Genomic DNA, 20148 nt, shown 5'->3' on the forward strand with positions numbered 1-20148 from the left:
TCCTTTCCTACTTCAGTAATTTCTGCACTGCTTTCACCCCTTCCTGAGCACACACATCCCATGCTCCTGTGCTCATTCCCTCTGTAATCTGTGTACCCTTTTTTACCTGTAGCAGAAGAGGCTGCCCTGGTCTCCCTTTTCCCATTAACTACCTGCCGTAACTTACCTTGGCTGTACCTAGAATTTACCTTCCTATAGGATCAGACTGTCTTGCCTGTGAATTCCTTGTTGCTACCTTTGTATCTTCATGGTCTGTCCTGAGACTGAGAGAGTCAGGAGTTAATAGGGTTCAGTTCCTGGGCAGCATGTTACCTGCCAGTCCTGGGCTTTAGTCTGGACACCCTGAATCTCTAGTTTTGTTGTGACTTGTCCAGGATTCAGATTCTTTCCTATATAATAGTCACTTTTGTATACTTGTCACAATTCACTGGGAACCTGTCTGTCACCATGTTGTCCTCGTACTGCTGCTGAGCTGCATGCTTCACTGGGGTTTATCAAGTACAGATGAGCTGTGGGAAGGACCTGGATGGTTCCTCAGGGCCTGTTGGCATCAAGTAGAGCTTCTGGGATGGGGAAGATGTCCTGTCTCTTCCCTACACTGTACTTGTGAATAGCTCTCCATCTGGCTTTGGTTTTGAGGGCTAGGATGGAGAGAATGGGTAGGGCTGAGCAAACCTACCTTCTTGCCTGACTTTAAAATGTCTTCTGTTTGTTGGTCCAGGTGATTGGCCACAGTAACTTTGGGTCCATCAGGGCCACAACATGCGTGTATAAAGGTAAGGAGTTAAACCAGCAACGCTTTGAGAAAAGACCCCGGGAAGAGTGTACGGAGAGTTACACAACTAGAGAGCTCAATAAATTTTGAATATGTTCCAGATCTTGAGCACCCTCTTCCTCAGTTCATCCACTGGCTTCTCCAGGAAGTCAGAAGGATGGAGGATTGTGTGATGCTGAAGAGGTGGGAGGGGAATGCTGGGGATATCCCGAAGTTCCTTTGTGTGTCCCATTTATTTCTGTGGGAGCAGTGTCAGCTTTGGCTTCTCTAACAATGAGCCAGGTGGCAGGGATTTCCCATGTGGCATTTCTTTTGCTTTCAGGGAAATGGATTTACGAGGTGCTCATCTCCTCCCAGGGACTCATGCAGATCGGCTGGTGTACTCTCAACTGCAGATTTAATCAGGAGGTAGTGTAACTGCTGCACGTGGCACAGGGCTGCTCTTTGTTCCTCCAGTGCTTTTTAGGTCAGTGTGGAGTATCACATCGGCGCTGTGCTCATGCCCTGCTGGCATTTTGTGCCCAGCACACACTGGAGATACCAGGTCTGCTGTTTTAAAAATCTTCATAGACTTTCTGGTCTGTGTTCACAGGATGGTGCACGCTGTGAAAGCCTTGCGCACTGTGTGTGTCGCTGTGCTTTTGCAGTGCATAGCCACTGCTAAGTGTTGACTTTCAGCTGGCATCGTCTGTGGAGGGTGTGTAGGTCTGCAGTACTGGCAGCCTGTCTCTCAGGATACCCCTCAGCAGCTAGTGCTATGGGGATTTTTGGCCCAGGAGAGGCAGGGCCAGGCCAGCTTTTCTCAGGTACTGGGTGGGATGTTTGGTACTGGGAAGGGATGTCAGCTGCAGTTTCACTAACTTGCCACTCTGCAACATGTGAGAGAGGAGGTGATGGCCATCTGGGGGGGCTGCTTTGCCAGAAGTTGGAAGTGTAGGATGCCAGTATTCTTCTGACCTGAAAATTAGTAGGGAGGGTTGTATTTCTCTGAACCAAAGATCACAGGCCACTGGATTCACTCCTAGAGTGAGGGCTTTTCCCAGGCAGAGCATGTGTGCTGTTAGCTGCTCTCTCTGTCTGCTGGTCTCCCCCTGTCTCCCCCTTAGAGCCGCTCTTGCAGTGAGAGGGATCCTCTATGCTTGGTCTGGTCTGAGTCTCGTCTTTCTTCCTTGGTGCAGGAAGGAGTTGGAGATACACCAGATTCATATGCTTATGATGGAAACAGGGTGCGCAAGTGGAATGTGACTACTACCAACTATGGCAAAGTGAGTAGCTGTCCTCCCAGGAACAGAATGTAGAGTAAGGAGAAGAAAGCAGGTGGCTCCTTTTGCCTACTGGATTCTGTTGGGCCTTGTGAAGTGCCCTCAGGCTGTCCTCACTGCTTCAGTATGCTGTCAGGGAGGCAGTGTGCCAGCAATTGTTTGTACTTTAGGGGTGCTGGACATGCTATCAGGGTGCTTTGTTTGGCAGCCCCAGCAGACTGATTCCCAGCACAGTGCTGCTGTTGGTCTCTGGAAGGCCCTGATTTTCTGTAGCACATCTGAGGGTAATGCAGTGTTGGGATAAATAAATATATGTTTGATCCTGTGCATGTTCCTAGTGCTGGAGGAAAAAAGATCCCAATCAGTGGCTTATGTGCAGCTTCCAGAAGTGTCTTAAAATGCTATGTGAGCTGCTGTGAGAAGGAACTCTCTTCTTCAAACCTGAATCACAAGGGATTGGTTGGGTTACAATTTTTCTTCTGATGTGAGAACACCCTGGATATGTGTTTAACCTTTTTTCTCCCTTTATTGCAGTCTTGGGCAGCAGGAGACATCGTCAGCTGTCTGATAGACCTTGATGAGGGCACCATTGCTTTCTGCCTGTAAGCATCTTTGTCCAGTTCCCTGCTTTGTTGATGTCTGTGTGTAACATAAAGGTTTCCTCACTGCTGAGCCAGTTGCCGAGTTGTATTTCTGCCCTCTCTCCTTTAAGTTCCTTGGTAGTTCTAGCCTTTGCTTTTCTGCTTTGTGTTCAGAAACCATCTAAATGGGCTGTTGAGTCTCCTAAGTTCAGGTGAGCGCTGGCTGATAGCTTTTGTGGTCACTGTAGACCTTGCCTGTCCTAGATTCAGAAGGAGCTGTGGAAAGGCTGATATATCTCCAGCCTCCAACTCCTGTGCACAATGAGCAGAGGCCAGCCTGAATAAGAATTGTTCCCTGGCCCTAAACTACAGCCTGCAGCAAGTCATCTGGAATTAAAAACTGTTAGATGCTCCATGTCATCTTTTAGAGAAGAGTAGACTGAGAGCATTATCCTTCCACCAGCATCAAATGGATGAGGCCAAAAATGTCACCTGCCTTTAAAATGTCCTGCTGGCTAGTTATCTCATAAGCATTTGGGTTGCTCTTGAAGCTGAGTGGACTCTGCATGTTGTGCAGACTCCAGTGCCTTCGTGTGTTGTCGTATGATAACAGGAATGCTGCTGTGCTTCCCCATTCAGCAAAGCTGCGATGTTTGCATGTGTGCCAGGTTAAGAATGATAGGAGGCATAACTGACTGATGTGTTGGCAAGTTACTGGGAGGGGAATGCAGCTACCTGGATTGCCCAGTTGACCTCAAAACCCTCCTCCTGTGACTAAACTCTTGTGGGTTTTTCTTCTTTCAGGAACGGCATATCTCTGGGAACCGCTTTTGATAACATCACAAGAGGTGCTGGAATGGCTTACTTCCCTGCCATCAGCCTCTCATTCAAAGAGTCTGTCGCTTTTAACTTCGGAAGCCGTCCGCTCCGATATCCTTTAGATGTTGGGAGAGGAGGTCTGAAGGGAGAAGAGCCTGTCCTGAGACCATCTTTGGAGGCTGTGGAATATACATACCTGACTGCGGTTCACCTTCTTCTGTTGGCACTTGTGCATAGAGCAAGGTCAAGGCGAGAAGAACCAGATTGCCCCTCAGCTGGAGCAGAACTGCAGGGCACACAAACATCAGTGCTGGTCCCTGAAATGAGATTTGCTTTCAGCTTTGAATCAGCAGCTACTGCTGCAGCTGGGGGCTGTCTGTTCTCAGGCACTCAAATCCTGCAAAGATCTCACTCTCCAGTTTTGGAAACCTTAATGCTGCTGTGCTGCTGAGCCTCTAGGCCACTGGTCTCTCCCAGCCATGTGGGACCTCTGACATGGCATTAGCGTAGCCTGCTGCCTTCCTGTGCAAATGCTGAAACCTGCAGCTCCAGTCAGAGCAGTCCCAGGTATGCCTTTTGATAGCTGTAGTGGAGGCTCCTGTCAGTCTTTCTGATGAGAGCAGAAGCGTGGTGTGAAATACTTGCTGCTTGCAGTATTGAGAAAGTGGGAATAAGAGCTTGTGGCTTATCATCCATTTAGAAGGCTCTGTGGTTTGAACTGTGACTGAGGCATGCGTGGGTGTAAAGTAAAATAAGAGACTCGGTCTTTTCCTTGCACAAACAAAAGTCCTGAGAGAATCATATTACATTTTACCTTAACACTTGCCTACATATCCAGTGGAAGGTTACCGCCCCTTGCAAGATCCTCCTGTTGCAGACCTAGTGAAGGCTCACAAGCTGTTAGGCTACTTGAAGAATGTGATCCATATTGGCATAGATGTGACGGTAGGCTAATGTCACCGGGTGGATCAGTGGGGCACCATGCTGGGAAATGTGGTTCTGCACTTCTCAGCACATGCTGGCAACTCAGATGTTTCCGTATGCCTGAGAGTCTAAATGCCTGCATGCTTTGCACGGGGCATGCATGTCCCTGGAGCTCTTCGGCTTGCAAAATGGGATTCCTGATAGTTCCAGAATTTAATTTAAATCATACTGGGCTTTGTTGTTCTCAGTCCTATGAAGTTTCATACCCAGTATGCAAGAGATTATGTTTGTAAGGGTCAGAACTGATGGATTTGATTTTGCAGCCTTGAAAGAAGCTTGTTCATATCCTAAACTTTTAACTGATGTCCTGGTGCAGTGATGTGGTGAAATTCTGGTGGGTCTGCCTTGAGAACTGTTTTGGCTGTGGCACTGTATGCTAGAAAACATTTTTTTCTGCTAGAGCAAGAGATGACCTGTTTGTGCCAAAAGCATAGGGAATGCCATCTGCTATGGTCTTGCTTTGGATGGAGGCCTGCTTTACTAGTTGACCTCCTCCGTAGGGATTCCCATTTACAAATTACCACATACACCTGAACCCTTTTGGAAAAACGTGGTCAGGGTGCATGCATCTGGCTGATAGTAACTGACATCTGGACTCACTACAGCTCTCCACAGGCATGGGCCTGGCTGCTCTTCATCCTGAATTCCCATGTTCAAGGTTTTTACTGCAAGCAGGCATGGGACAGCAAACAGTGACTGCTCCGGGCCGCCAGTTCGCTCAGTTGTTGGTGCGTGGGTGGATTGGATGGCATCCAAGCTGTATGTTTTTCTGGGTTTATCATTGCAGGAGGGGAAGCTGGTGGAGAAGGACACATCCATGTGGCAGCTGCAGGGAGAACCCACAGTGTTGATTACATTAGCCCACATTTTCAATTATTTCTCCCCTCTTATGGTGAGTTTTGACTTCCTGTTGCAGGCTTCTGTAGGTTGTTATTGTGCTTGCAAGGGAGGTAAACCTCAGCTTTCACAGGGAAGTGACTGTGCCTTAGAGGACTGTTGACCTGGCTCTCTGTCTGCAGTGCAAGGTGTACCTGGTGGAAGATGTGCTCATGACCTTCCTGTTGAGCATCCTTGAGCGAGGAGGGGCAGTGGAGGCCCATCCCCTTATTCAGCAGCTGCTGGATCTCATGTGGCTTCTTATGGAGGTGAGTTGCTAAGGTGCTAGTTCCTCGCCAGGGGTCACAGGGAGATCCCGGGAGTGCTGAGGACAGGAGCCTTCCCTGGAAAATGCTGATAGTGTTCAGCTTCTTCCCCTTCCTGGTGACAAGATCTTTTTTTTGTGATAGACCACCATCTCACCTAGTTATCTGTCTGCTGTTTCGCACCCAGGGAATGAGGGTTGAATGCAGCGTAATTGATAATGGTGACACTGACAATGAGCTAACAAGGCATTTCTAAGCTTCTACTGCTAAAGGAACTGCTGATGTTGAATATCTGCCTGCTTTGGGAACATCAGACTTATCAATAAGAAGCGACTTGCTCTCTTGGATGTTGTTAATGCTGATGTGACTGTGGAGATCTTAAACGCCACCATGTGCCCCAAGAGATCAATCAGAGTGTGGAGGACTGGGGTGGAAATGGGCACTGCACTGTCACCACTTCCAGAACCACAGGGAAAAACCTCCTCCAGCTTCCCATGCCCCTTCCTGTCCAAGGTGAATGAGGTCACTCCTTCCTGGGACACTTGTTTGAGGCAGCCATTGCTAGCCTCTGGGAAGCTGCTGCTGCTGGAGTAGTTACATAGAGCCAGTCATTGCCAGGGATCTGCTTGGAGACAGCAGATACAGTCCCTGGCCCAGTCTGCTGTCATGAAAAGTTTAATTGAAAAATGTCATGACCCACTCGGGTCCATCATCTTCGAAGTGAAGCTGAGGACCCTGGTAGGGCTGCTGTGTTTGTGGAAGAGATGGCTCTCATCCTGCCAGCTGGCTATGAGTCCAACTCAGAGAGAGCTCTTCCGTTGTCACATTTATGCAAGAGTAACTTTCTTTTTCGGGGTTGATTCTGCCAACACTAAATTAGGTGGGTTCAGGGGATGGGAGGAAGAGTGACTCAGCCCGACTAAATAGGACCTGGGACTTCGGCTTTTTGTAGATGACTTCTGGGTTGGTTTTACTAGTGCAAAAAGTTGTTTCCTTGTAACAAAGTGATGACACCAACTTCTGCTTGGACTCTCTCCTGTGGAGTTAGATGGACAAACACAGGGTTCAGAGCACCTGCTTGTTCAGTTCAGAAGTGAATGCTTCCTTCCAAGGTCACACCTTGGGAACTACAGCTGTTCCCAGCTCCATGCTCTTCATGTGTTTCTTATTTTCTTAGGAGTATGAAGTGCACGAGTGTCTCAAGCAGCTACTGATGTCCCTGCTGCGGGCTTATAGGTTCTCCCCCATCATCCCAGACTTGGGATTACAAGTGAGTTGCAATTCTGAATCCCCAGGAATCGGTGACTAGCCATTTTCTGTTATGACCCCTTGTCCAATGGCACATAATGTTTTGATTTTTGCAATTGTTTGATCCAGAGGTGGCAGTTCTGTGCCACTGTACCTCTCGGGGACTTGTATCCCCTTCTGTAGATGGAGTCACTTTTGCTTCTCCTGTTTCCCTAGATTCACTACCTCCGGCTCACCATTGCAGTCTTGAAGCATGAGAAATCTAGGAAATACCTACTCAGCAATGTTCTGTATCCTTTGTGCCTCCTCTAGTCTCAGTTCTCCCTGCCCTCAATAATGCAGCCAAGGAGACTTCAAGGGTCTGCAGATCCTGGGAAGCAGAAGCCATCCTATCTTTGAGAAGTCCTTTCTCATTTCTCAGGTCTCCTTTGTCTGCCTGACGCCACTCTCTACAAAGTCCTACTTTAAGGAGGGGGAGCAGTGTCATATAGTTCTCATCCTGGTAACACAGAGGACTTCATTTCTACCTGGCTGACCTCCCTAACATCCTTAGAGCAAAACCACTTTCAGAGCAGTCCAGCTGCTATGCTAGCATTTGGGCAGCTGATCTGGTAACTGTGTGGGGCTTCTCCTAGGAGAAGGGGCATCTTGCAGACCTTTGAGTGGCTATTTGGAAAGGGGTCTCTCACTATGGCTCTGGAAGCGTGCCCTGTACCTTCTCCCATAGCTTCTGTGCTTGCTTTAACTTGGCTGCAGCTTCGATGTGCTCCGTTCTGTTGTGTTCTTCTACATTAAGAGCCCACTGCGTGTGGAGGAGGCTGGTTTGCAGGAGCTCATTCCCACCACGTGGTGGCCAAACCGCTTCACCAAAGAGGTGAGTAAGGGCACATTCACTGAGGAGACGGAATAAATTTTGTGGCTGGCTGTTTCCATCATTTTCTGGCTGAGGAAATTGGATGGCTCGTTTTCCAGCTGCGTTAGCACTGATGGATCCTGCAGAGTTGTGTGAGCTGTAGCCTCCATTTTCCTGTCACCTTTATTGTCCTCTTAGAGGGGACGCTTGGGGTGTGTTGCTCCAGACAGGGAAGGGGGACAGTTTTCTTTGGCAACAGATTTGGAAGGGACTCTCCCAGAGTCTAAGGAATTACAGGTTGACTTGGGTGTTCTCAAAAGATCTCCTGCCCTTACCTGTTGCCAGGCCAGGGAAGGCCTGTTTATGTGTGCTGCCAGCTGCAGTCACACACTGGCACATTGTTTCAGGGAGTTTCTGCTCTCCATTTAGCAAGACATTTTTCCCATGCAGTGATCTACTAATCTGTGTCTGTCCCCCAACCAGGGCAAGGAGAGTAAGGAGGTGAAGGAAGAGAGTGCTGAGGAGAGACTGAGGCGGCGGGCATATGAAAGAGGCTGCCAGCGGCTCAAGAAACGCATTGAAGGTCTGTGAGGAAGGAGGGAAATTGCCAAGATCCCCCGTACCTTGTGCAGCCAGGGAGACCAACTCTTGAGCTGTTTCCAAATCCCCTTCACAGCCCGAAGTCCAGCTGTCTTCCTTCCAGGACAGGCTGTGCTGCAGAGGTGGGGACCAGCCATGCTCTTACCTGTTGCGGGGGTTACAAGTGCTGGGACCCCACTGCACAGACCCGCAGCATCCCATCATGGGGCATGAGCAAATCAAAATTCCCCTTTAGAGGCATTGTTTATCAGCTGTGGATTAATTTATTGCTAGGTGGCGGAGGAGAAAATTCTCAGTGATGGGAATGGCTTTCTGCTGACGCTGGTTCTTCCTGGGCCCCCTCTGCTGAGGAGGTAGCCTTTCTCCTGGGGACAGGGTACTACAATTGGGGTTAATATGGGTATTTGCTCTCCAGTGCTTGTTTTCTGATGGCAGACGTGTGTCCCCATTTTAGTGGTGGAAGGTCTCCAGGTTCAGATTCTGAAGCTGCTGCTGAATAACAAGGACAGAGGAGGAGTAAGTGCTCTGTGGATCTTTTGATAAAGTATCTCCACATCATGGGAGTTTTAAGGCATAGATTTACCATCTACCTGCTTTTCCTCCTGCCAGGGGGAAGCCTCCAGATACATCTTCCTAAACAAATTCCGCAAGTTTCTTCAGGAAAACGCTAGCAACAGAGGGGTAAGTCAGAAGGCCAGCCTTCCTGCAAGCCTCACCCTGAGAGCCCTCTGGCATCTTCAGGCTGGGAACTCTCCCCTTCTGGCTGCGCTGCTTCCAGCAGTTGATCAGCTGAGGTCTAGATACGGCAGGGAGTGGGAAGGAGGAAGAAGACCTGAGGCTAGAAACCAGGCAGCTTATCCAAGTCCTATGCAGTGATCTGTAGGAAAGTGCTCCTTGGGAACAGCCTTAGGTGGGAACTGAATGTCCTCCTAAAACCTCGGGGAGCATGGCTGTGGGGAGCTCTGCCACAGCTGGTTTGCTGGCTTTGGCATCCTTTTCACTGCCTGGGTGAGGACTGTTCTGGCCCTGGATCAGGCTGTTGGCCTGCAGCTTGGGGAGGTAGGCATCCACTGCTGCAGGAGGCCCTTTCTTCACCTGCATCTCTGTGTTTGTGATCAGTCCCATCTATCATGGTGGAGCGTGTGTATCCTTCCTCCTCTGTCAGATCAGCTTGTTTCAGTGCTCAGGACTTTCTAGAGGTGGAAGCTGCTGCCTGCTGCCAGGGCTGGGCTCTCTACCAGTGCTGGAAGCTAGAGTTGCTCACAAGGCTGAAGTTTCTACCTGCCCAATGTGGCTGCTGGGGCTAAGTGCACTTTCACACCTGCCCTGATGGCTGAACTCTCATTCTTGCCCTAGAACTTGACTGTGTTGTGCCCACCGGAGTACATGGTGTGCTTCCTGCACCGGCTTATCGCTGCCTTGCGTTTCTTCTGGGATGGCCACAAGGCGAAAAGCCCTGCCACGCTGAGCAGTGAAGGTAAGGCCTGGAGGAAAAGCTTTGAAGGCATTTCTGTGATGAGGACATGGGTCTGCCTCTTGGCAGTGCTCTCCAGGATGCTGGAAATTTTGTGTTTCTTGTGGATGCTTGAGCCTTCTGCCATCCTGTGTCTGTAGTTCCCAGTCACCCTGGGAAATTCCTGTGTGCAGACCTATTCCAGTTAACATCCAGACCGGAGACCCGCAGAGGGGCAGCTGTACTGTCTGCTAGTTCCCCCTGTCCGCTCTGGAGCAGAGAGCAGAGTATTGATTATGGGTCTGTCGAAGGGCAGCTCAGTGGTCCCATAGTCAAAGTTTAGGGGGAAATACTTGCTTCTGTGGTTCCCAGACTGTGGGATTAAGGGGAAACCAAGTCAGTGCCAGTTGCTTTCCCACTGTCAAATCCCATCTTGCCTGTCCTGCCATGATCTGCTTGGCATTCCCTTACTTTAGGCTGACCCTTTCTCCAGACTCAGTAAGTGCCTTACCATCCCTATGGGACTAAGTGAAAGAGCTGGAGTAGCCAGGTGGAGAGCTACCAAGGTTTCCCATGGTCCAGTTTCCCCCAGTGACTGTGGCTGGAAGGGAGGAAGTACTTGGAGGCTTGTCCATGGCCATTGGTTGCTCCTGTTTCTCCATGGATCTAACGCTTCCTTGTGGCAATCAACTCTGCCCTAACGGTTTGTGCTTTTATGACAACAAAAGTTGTAACTAAATGTTAGTCTAGGCTGAGCCCTGGAGTCTGTCTTAGGAGGGCTTACATGTCTGCTTGGATCCTGTGCATGGGACTCGTAGAAAAAACAAACCTCCTTCTCTGCTTCAGAGGCCTATGTCCCTCCTCAACTCTTCTATAATGGGAAGGTGGATTATTTTGACCTTCAGCGACTTGGAGGTCTCCTGTCTCATCTTAAGAAAACTCTGAAAGGTAAGTGCTCTTATTTCCAATACCTGCATCCAGGTCCTGGCTGGAGTTCAGCCAAGAGACATCCCAGGGAGAGAGCCATGGGGTAATGAATTGTGATTAAATTCGAGGAGAAGAGACTTGAATTTTAATGAAATGCAAGTTATGCTGAAGAAGACACCATCCCTCTTGGGTGGAGCATCCTTTAAGTTAACAGTTTACTGTTTATATCCTTGAATTCGGTGTGTGGCTGGTGGAGGGAAGGAGGTAGTGTGGGAATACCACAGCCAAGAGCTGGGAGCTGTTAAAGCACTGGCTGTCAGCCTGCATCTGCTGGGTGTGAAGGATGTCCAGGATTTACTTGCTGTACCACTTCAGGCAAGCGGTAGCCACCCTGTGTATGTACTGCAGCTGTGTGTTTGTATGCACCATGCTACTCTGGCAATAGACTTTCAAAACCTCCCTTTTGGAGGAGTTAGAAACCCCTTGCCTTCCTGTTGGGCTTCATTTGTCTCTGGTTTCTGGCTAATCTGACACTTGCCTATGGCTCAGATCTTTCTTCTCTTCCCAAGTGTGTCTGCAAGATTAGGACCATTTTCCCTGTCTCAGATTAATCCCTGGCTGTTCGAAATTAGATTACTTAAGAATGATGTAATTTCTTCTGGTCTCTTACCAAGGTCTTCCTGGCCAGCTTTAAAGACAGGGCTATGGACTAGAGGACATGTTCAGGCATTGTACAGCATAGCTGTCAGTGCAGCCTTCTTCTGGGCTGAAAATGGTTTCTGGTCTGAGTCTCAGTCCTAGTGCCTTGGGGACATATCATAGGACGGAATTGAAGAACTGGATGCTTAACAAATGGTCTCAGGCCCTGATTTTCCTTCCCTGCACTGGTTTGGCCTTGGTGGTTGTCTCCTGGTTCCTCAGTTATTCTATTTATTGCTGGTAGGACCAGGAACAGAAACGGATCCTGGGTGGGCAGCACCCATCGGGTCTCTGCTGCTTTAGCAAGGGCAGGCCTATTCTATGTAAGGAAGCTGGAGGGAAGATGAGCTTGTTCTGATGCACCAGCCAACTTTGCTGGCTGCTTCTTTACTGCCAAGAAGCAGGAGAGAGGATGAGTCTAGGGCTGCCTTATGAGATGCAAAGGGTGACTCCTGTATTCACAGCTGCTTTGGTGTTCTCTGTGCAGATGACCTGGCTGCAAAAGCCAATGTCCTGATCGACCCTGCGGAGCTGCAAGCAGTGACTATGGACGATCTTGATGAAGATGAGGAATCAGCAACATCAGCAGCACAGGTGAGCCATGTACTGTTATTTTCCTGCGGGGGCCCTGATGCCAGGGCAGCAAGCTCAGCCTCTGGCTAGAAAAACTTTGCTTTAGAGGAAGGCAGTGTCTGGGCCAGGATTGTAACCATTCCGTGGACAACCAGATAAAACAGCTGCGCTTGCATGAGTGTCGCTAGAGATCAGCAAGATCCTAGATGCACCAAGTTTGAGCAGCAAAATTTCCTTTACTCTGCTCTCTCACTACCCACTGATCTGATTATGCCCCCTCCCCTCCATGGCAGCTCTTGTGCTTGCATTTGAAAGAGTGCAAGGCAATTGCAGACAGAGCAGCTTCTTGCTGTGCAGATCTGCTGCTTGTACCTGGCATGTGCCCTTAGAGGAAGGAATATCCATTTGCTAACCTGGCACTGCTGGCCCAGCTCACCTTCCAGTGGCCACTGTGCATCTATACCAACATCCTTGCAGGGACAAGGGTGGAAGAGTGGGCAGCTAAACAGCTAGAACTGTTTCTCTCTTAATTTCTTTTCAGTCTCAGCGTCCCTCTGCTGCCCTGGCCATTGGTGGAGCTCTTGCCAGACCTGGCTGGCTCAGCTCCCCAACCCTGGGCCGTGCCAACCGCTTCCTCAGCACAGCAGCTGTCAGTCTGATGAACCCGCGGCGGCCTCTTGGCACCCTGGAGAAGATCAAAGTGCGCACACTAAGTGTGGAGCAGCGGACAGAGGAGGACAGTGAGTACTTCCGCTGCATGCTGGCATGGCCAAGGTGGTTCCTGAGAGAATGGCATCTTCCATCTCCCAGTACTTTCAAGAGGAATCCAATCTATTTACTGCCAGTATTGCTCTTTCCCATTCCCAGGGCATGCTGACACCCACAAGTCCACAGTTAACCACTTTTCTATCCTGAACATGACACTGGTGATGCTGTCACTCTCTCTGTCTAAGGAGATGCTGCCTTGGTTCCTGCAAGTGCAGTGAGACTTTGCAGGGAGGTAGTTCAGAGGCAGCTGCGGCCCCACTTCCTCTGAACGCAGACCAGCCAGAGGATGATGTGTGCAGTAGCAGCACCGTTGCTGTTGGGTTGGGCCAGGCAGGCTTCTGAAGCATGTACAAGGCTTGAAGAAGCAGGACTTGCATGGTCCGGCTCTGAACAGTTCTGGCAGGTCAGCCTGATGCAGGCAGTGAGATGGGAATGGTGTGTGAGTGTATTTAGTGAATCACTGGGAAGGAGCACTGTGTAACAGAGGCACAGCAGGGCTTTGGCTTCAGAGAGGTGCAGGCAGAAGCTGAGGTGCCAAAATGCCTTGCTGAGAACTTCTCTCCTGTCTTGGGGATGCATTGCAGTTGAAGGCAGCCATGGAAATGAGGGTCTCTTACTGGGCAGACCCCCAGAGGAGCCAGACCAGCCCATCACAGAGAACTCCCTCCTGGAAGTCCTAGATGGGATAGTGATGATGTACAACCTCAGCGTCCACCAGCAGCTTGGGAAGGTAAGTGGCACATGCTGTGCAGGAGTCTGTTCCCGCAATGTCCATGCTTCTACACCGACCCTCTGTTTTCTGCTTATTTAGTGACTGTGTGCCCTTTCCTTCTCCCCACCCCTGTGAGGGATCTTGTTGCAAGCTTGTACGACTAGGGAAAAAAATACCCTCATTTATTGTTGGAATCTACTATTTTTCAGATGGTTGGTGTGTCAGATGATGTGAATGAATATGCCATGGCACTGAAAGACACAGAGGAAAAAATCAGCCGCTGCCCGAAGAGGGTAAGTGTCTCTGGACTCCAGCTTCCTTCTCTTGTACAGCTTCAGGTTCTGACAAAAAGGATGAAGCACAGCGAGTGGGTGATTTCTAGCCTTGGAGCAGCCAGTGTTTTGGATGGGGTAGTAACCCATGCCTGGAGCTGTCAGCTGCATTTCATACCATGCCAACCCATTGTACCACTGCCTCAAGGAACAGAGGGACTGAAGCAACTGCTTCAGCTTCTCCCAGACAAGTCGCGGCAGCTTCCAAACCTCCATGTGCTGCAGATACCTTGGAGCCGGTCTCCTGGGGTGGGGACTTTCCAGTGCTGGACTGGGGACACATTTGTCCTATTAGACTTAGTCTCCAGCAGCTGGATCTGATGATGCATTAAAAAAGTATCTGACAGTAGTTGACTCTAAAGCTGCTGCCCACACTGGACCAGCATCCACATCAGGCCCTGTGGGCTGCAGCTGAGACTGATAAGTGCTCTTCATAGCACTGATGACCACTCCCTCCTCAGAAAGGCTGCTGACCCCTTTCCTTCCTGCCAATACTCCCTAGCTAGCCCCGAGGTGGTATCTGCTTTTGAATTGTTTGTCCAGTTCTGAAAGAAGATGCTATAAATGGCATGACGTCTGCTCTCACATCTCTGCACTCTTTTCAGAGGAGAGACATCCATGAGGAGCTGCTGAAGAGCCAAAAGGTCTTCTCTGAGAAACTCAATCACCTAAGCCGACGCCTTGCTTGGATAAATGTCACCATTTATTCAAAGGTGGGCAGGAGCATAATGTGAGCAGCTCAGAGGAGATCGAGAAGTGTACCTCTGTATTGGTGCTGCTTGGCTCACATGTCACAAGTGTCATTTTCCCTGATGCTGGATCAATGCCAATGATCTCTGAAGCTTGTTTTTTCCCTTCTTGTGCATCAGAGATGCCTTCCTAGGCCTGGACCCCCTCCTGACCCAGGCTTGGTCCTGTAAGGTTTGTTAGGACACAGCCCAGCCTGTTCTGAGCTGTGTGTGGTGCCGTAGGCTTTCCCTTGGGGCATCAGGCCTCCGCAGCACAGACAGAAGGGTGCAGGTCAGAGGGAGGTTCTGTTTTCAGGATGTGTCTAGAGGGTAGAAGCTACTGTGAACCATTTCCCTGAGCTGTCCTGCGTTTCACAGGGGGGGCTCAGTTGTGCTGCGCTTCCTGAAATCTGCAGGATCCAAGCCTAGTGGGTTTTGTTGAGGTGTTCTCCCCTTTGTTACTTGGTTCCCACATAGACTGCATTCTGCATTTAGTAATAATGCAGTGACTGTTTGCACAGGTTGTCCCTTTCCCCCTGCATGCACCGTTTTCCAGGACAAAGTCTCTGGTCTCTTTTCTCATGAGCAGTTTTGCTGTTACGCTCCAATGATCTCCTGTCTTCCCTTACCCGTTGCCTTGCCCCATCTCTGTTTGTAGCTTTTCTGTGCTGGGGAAGATGTTTCCCTGAACATGCGGTGGCAGCAGGGTCTCTGCATGTATCCCAGGATGTAAACAGGGAGGAGTAGAGTGGTATTCTGTGAGCATGTCTGGCAGAGCTGCAGTGGCTGATCCTGACTCATGAGCTCTTTGCTCGTCCCTTCCTTCACTCCCAGAGCAGGACTGCAAGGCGCAGTGCTGTGCTGCAGGAGCTCTCCATGGGCTATGCTAATGCAGATGCTTGCCAGAAAATAGACCTTTATTCCCAGACTGCTCTTGGAAGGCTGAAGGGCATTACCTATGTCCATTGCAGGTATCGCTGCAATGGCCCTAGTGGAAACACTAAATGTGTCTCTAGATGATCTATTGTCATATAAAACACAGGTGCCTGCCTCCCATCAGGAGTGTGGGGTCACCTTTCTGGATGAACCAGCAGCACCTGGGAGTGAAGGTTACAGCCTTCCCTGCTTGTGCTCCTGTCCTCACCTGCATGGCCCGAAGGGAGAACAGTTCACTAACTGGCTCAGGCTGTGAGATGCACCCCAAGAACTGAGCAAGCTTGCTCTGAGCAGAACGTGGCTACATTTAGGAGCTTGTCTGTACTTACTGCCTGTACCTTCAGGGCTCCATCTGACAGCCATCACAGGTCCCTGCTGTTTCCCAATGGAGCCATCCACCCAGCGGGTTCCTCCATCGCTGGGACTTGCGTGCACTGGAGGGGACACATCTGTGTGAGTGTTGCAGGCACTGCTGATGCTGATGGAGAGAAAGAAACTGGTTCTGTCTGGAGGTGAAGTCCTGCTCTGCGCTGGGGTGTCAGAGCACAGGAAAGGCTGCTCCATCCTCAGGGGAATTAGTCACTAGTTTATTCTGAGCTGAAGGACTGAAGGTTAGATGAAAGGGAGTGCTACAGCTTAAAAACACTCTTAGTTTTAAAGCAGATAATCCTGCCTTCAAAACATTCCCGTGGGCAGACCATTTCAGCTTATTTTCTTACAACGCTGTGTTTATCCATCACGCTGTGGGTAATCACATCTTCGTTTCCTCTTGGTGTAGACTTTCTTCTAGCTTGGCAATACCTGAAATGATGTTTTGAGGTTATCAAGTCTCATTACCTTAGTGTTTTCTGCACAATTGGTTTTTATCCTGAAAGCAACAGTTCAGCTGAGGTGTGTGTCACTGTTGAGATAAAGATGTCTTTTAGTCAATTTAGTTGATTTGCACTGGTTCAGTCTAATTTAAAGAGGAAACCCATGTAAATCTCCCAAAGGTGCTAGCAACATACTTTAGAAAAGCCACTAAGCAAATGAAATTATCTGCACCTCTGATTTTAATTTTTTGTTGTTGTTAGGAGTGTACCCCTCCTCCATATGCAAATTGCTGTTGCTTGTGATATTTCTTGGCATTGCAGGACATGAAATAATATTTCGTCTTATTTTGGCTTTGTTGGTGCTGATTTTTATAGCTTTTATAGCTCTAAATTTCCTGGTTTTAATTTAGAACCCCCTGAGTTTTGCTTAGAGATGCAAGAGGCCAATGTTCCTCAGGACAGTAAATCCGGTTGAATGGCTGGCACAGAATCTGAAAGTCTTTGGCTGCCTATTGCAAAGATCCGAGTTGGTATGAGCTTTCAGCCTGTTCCCATTTAATTCCTACAAAGGACCAGCTTTCTTTCCAGCAGATTTATGCTGTGTTTGCTGCTGCCTGCCTTCCTTCAGCCAGTGTCCTTGGAGTAAAAACTACCATGCCTTTTTTATGATCAGGCCTGTGTGATCAGATACGCCCTACCAAGGAGTAGTTCTCGGAGGGTTTCAAGGCTCAGTGAGACAAAGCCACAGTTTATCTGATGTCACGATAATGGTTGCCCTCAGTGTTTGAAGGTGGTGTAGACATCTCTGATCATTCCTTCCACCTGATGCTTCTGTGGCTCTGTGAGAAGACTGAATGGCACTGATGTGGTTAATGAACTTAGAGCAGCAGTCTGAGGAACATCTCAGACACTGAGATGCTTCTGAGGTCTAGGTGTGGTGCTGATTGTTGTGTTTCTCCAAAGAGAAGCTGGACAAAACCAAATGGGGATTGTTGTGTTCTCTCTGGCCAGGAGAAGATGCAGGATGTATATTGGCTGCTGCGAGTGTGCATCCGCACCATCGAGCATGGTGACAGGACGGGCTCACTTTTTGCTTTCATGCCAGAGTTCTACCTCAGTGTGGCTATGAACAGCTACAGCGCACTCAAGAACTACTTCAGCCCTGTAAACAGCATGGAGGAACTTCCAGGTAAAGGGATTCTGGCCTGATAAAGTCTAAAGCAAGCCACATCCTTATGGTGAAGCAGTGGTAGCTGGGCATCATCCCTTCTGTGTCCTTTCCTGGTTGTGATGTGCTGCACCAGTATATTGTCTGTGTGCTGTGGAGCAGGCACTGAGTGCTCTTCCTTGAGTACGTACTCACCCACTGGTGAGCCATGGCTGTGGCTGCGCTCAGGCAGGGAGCCCATGCCTTGCCTGAAGCTGTCACAGTGTTGGCTGTAGTGAAAATCACTGGCAGCTGTGGATTTTGTTTCCAAGAAGGTACCAGGAATGGGCTGGGATGCTGGAAGATGTGATTGCCCCAGCAATGTGTGCCCCTGCCTGTTGGTTTCTGAGTGGAAGATGTGTCATGAGTGCAGGAATAACTGGAACTGCTTTTCAAATCCCCCTGGGATTTGGATTTGTTCCTCTGGAGATGACCAGCCACTTGATGCCAAGAGTCTGTGTTTAGGTGGATTCCCTCTGTGCATGTTCTGTGCTTTTCCTGGCTAAGTGATCCCACTGAGCTCTAAGCAAATTGTTCTGCGCTTTCCAAAGCCCGGGAAGGTAAGAAGAGTTTCTGTTCCCGCTAACAAGACATAGCTAAAGCGTTCACATCCATTAAGTGGGGACTGTGTCTGCTGTTCAGGGAGCAGCAGAACTGAGCGGTAGCAGATTTCTTCAGGCTGGACATGGCTTTTGTGCATAGATCTAGGGTGTTATTTGTGTGGCTCAGCCTCTTCTGCACTAGGCATCTCTCCCTTGCTGTCTGACTCAGTTGCGTGGTTTTATCTTTCTCTGAGTAACTGTTTCAGAACAGAATCTACAGACTGAGGTAAGAGGCTCTGTTGGAGATGAATATATTTTCCCAGCTGTCTGTTTTGACAGCTAGACACACAACAAAGCTGCAGCTAGCTGTGGCAGGAATGAATTCCATGGCCTGTGCCATGTCCATAGGAATGCTGGGACCACAGGGCTGCCCATCAAGCCATTGGTGTGACCCCTGCTCCCTCCTCTTTGCAGGCTACGAAGAGACCCTGATGCGCCTCGCTGCCATCCTGGCCAAGCATTTTGCTGACTCAAGGATTGTGGGCACGGGTAAAGCTGCATCCCTCTGCTTTGGGGTGATAATGTTGCAGGTCTGGCCCGTCCCGCTGCCAGTGGCTCACTAGACTTCTGTTGGGAGCTATGTGCTGAATCTGTTGAGTGCTTTATGCCTCCACATACAAAGAGAGGCTGGGCACTGCCCTCGTATGGTGTGTCCTGCTTATTTCTTATTCCAGGGTAGTTACATGACCTAGGGTACCCTTCTGAGAGCAGGACTCATGTCCCAGCTGCTTGCATGTCCAGTTTGGGGTTATTCCTTAGCTGCCTGAGCATAAGCATGCTTTTCACATTAGCTGGGACAGTGTGCCTCTCCAAGTGAGGGTCAGTTCCTCCCAGCCCCTGGTGTTCAGGTGCTCCCTGGTACGCTCCGTGTCCTTGGGTGCCTGGCCTAGTCCCTTCTCATTCCTCCTCAGACATCCGGGACTCCCTGATGCAGGCGTTGGCCAGCTACGTCTGCTACCCCCACTCGCTGCGTGCTGTAGAGAGGATCCCAGAAGAGCAGTAAGTGCTGCCCTGCCAGTTCCCCAGGAGCTGGGGCAGGGCTGGGGTGGTGGCAAGGCCGGGTGGGAGAGCAGGTGGGCTGCCAAGCACTGCTGAGGGTCCAGGAGCTGCAGCAGGGTGCTGGAGTTGTTTTGGGAGCCTTCTATCACCCTTATACCAGTGGTTTTGCTCTGCCTCAACTCCATGGGTGCTACTCTGTGTCCTGTTTAACCCCCTGTCCCCAAACCCTTTGGGATGACTTATGTCCTTGTCTGGCAGGCGGATCTCCATGATGAAGAACCTCCTGGCTCCCTATGAGCAGCGACCCTGGGCACAGACCAACTGGATCCTCGTCAGACTGTGGCGGGTGAGCATCCTGCATCCCTGCCCCTCTCAGTGTCTGGGGCTGGTTGGACACTGAGTATTTCACTTTCCAGTAGCAGCAAAACCCAGCTGTTTTCCAGCCTCTTCAGATCTTCGCTTATCTCTTTTATCAGGGCTGTGGCTTCGGGTACAGGTACACACGGCTCCCACACCTGCTGAAAACCAAGCCTGAGGACGCCAGCCTCCCCAGCCTGCAGAGTGAGTGGAGCAGGGGACGGGCGCTTGGGATTATGGTGGGTGTTGAGGGAGGACCAGCCTCTTCCCTAGCAGCCTTCCCTACGACGGGCCAGGCCAGCTAGTAAGATGGCTGCTGAAGCAGGGGGATCCTGGCCGAACATCTAGACCTGATCCTTGCAGTCAGCATTTCCTTTCCTGGACATCCCCAGCCGCTCTGCACTGGCTGGTAACTCTTCTGCTTGCCGGGTGGTGAGTTAGATCCGTCAAGAGGAGGGGTTCTGCCCTTCAAGGGAGAGGAGAGGGGCCCAGGCCTGCATCCTTACCAGAGCTTTACCCCACAGTGTAAGCCTCGGAGAAGGCTTTCTGATGTCCACAGTGAGAAGCTGCTGTGGGGAAGAGTTGGTGAGTGTGCCAAGCAGTAGGTGCCCTGTGAGAGGGAGTGGGTGCCCACGGAGGCAGGGCACTGGAAAAGTTTGCAAGCAGCAAGTGTTTTAACGGGGCATCTCGCTTGGAGCCTGGCAGAGCCTGTCCTGCCTTTGGCACTGCGGTTTGGTTCTCAGCGCTGTCACCAAATGCAGCAGTTCCTCGGCTCTGGT

General features: G+C 50.1%; 1 protein-coding gene across 4 annotated transcripts in view; it reads left to right on the top strand.

The window, feature by feature from the left end:
• Positions 1-20148, top strand: part of RNF123 (ring finger protein 123) — a 52996-nt gene that overhangs the window by 8751 nt on the left and 24097 nt on the right. For all 4 annotated transcript variants that reach the window (XM_040593507.1, XM_040593506.1, XM_040593509.1 and 1 more), the window contains 26 exons: positions 722-776; positions 1098-1183; positions 1954-2040; positions 2572-2639; positions 3423-3548; positions 4268-4382; positions 5209-5313; positions 5441-5566; positions 6741-6833; positions 7028-7101; positions 7568-7685; positions 8148-8247; positions 8719-8780; positions 8874-8945; positions 9621-9741; positions 10564-10665; positions 11831-11937; positions 12458-12656; positions 13269-13414; positions 13606-13689; positions 14334-14441; positions 17216-17393; positions 18428-18502; positions 18925-19012; positions 19271-19358; positions 19489-19573. In XM_040593507.1, coding sequence (XP_040449441.1) covers positions 722-776; positions 1098-1183; positions 1954-2040; positions 2572-2639; positions 3423-3548; positions 4268-4382; positions 5209-5313; positions 5441-5566; positions 6741-6833; positions 7028-7101; positions 7568-7685; positions 8148-8247; positions 8719-8780; positions 8874-8945; positions 9621-9741; positions 10564-10665; positions 11831-11937; positions 12458-12656; positions 13269-13414; positions 13606-13689; positions 14334-14441; positions 17216-17393; positions 18428-18502; positions 18925-19012; positions 19271-19358; positions 19489-19573 — 2668 coding nt within the window. The remainder of the gene's footprint in view (positions 1-721; positions 777-1097; positions 1184-1953; positions 2041-2571; positions 2640-3422; positions 3549-4267; positions 4383-5208; positions 5314-5440; positions 5567-6740; positions 6834-7027; positions 7102-7567; positions 7686-8147; positions 8248-8718; positions 8781-8873; positions 8946-9620; positions 9742-10563; positions 10666-11830; positions 11938-12457; positions 12657-13268; positions 13415-13605; positions 13690-14333; positions 14442-17215; positions 17394-18427; positions 18503-18924; positions 19013-19270; positions 19359-19488; positions 19574-20148) is intronic.

This window comes from Falco naumanni, chromosome 4 (genome assembly GCF_017639655.2).
Source record: "Falco naumanni isolate bFalNau1 chromosome 4, bFalNau1.pat, whole genome shotgun sequence".
Lineage (NCBI taxonomy): Eukaryota > Metazoa > Chordata > Aves > Falconiformes > Falconidae > Falco > Falco naumanni.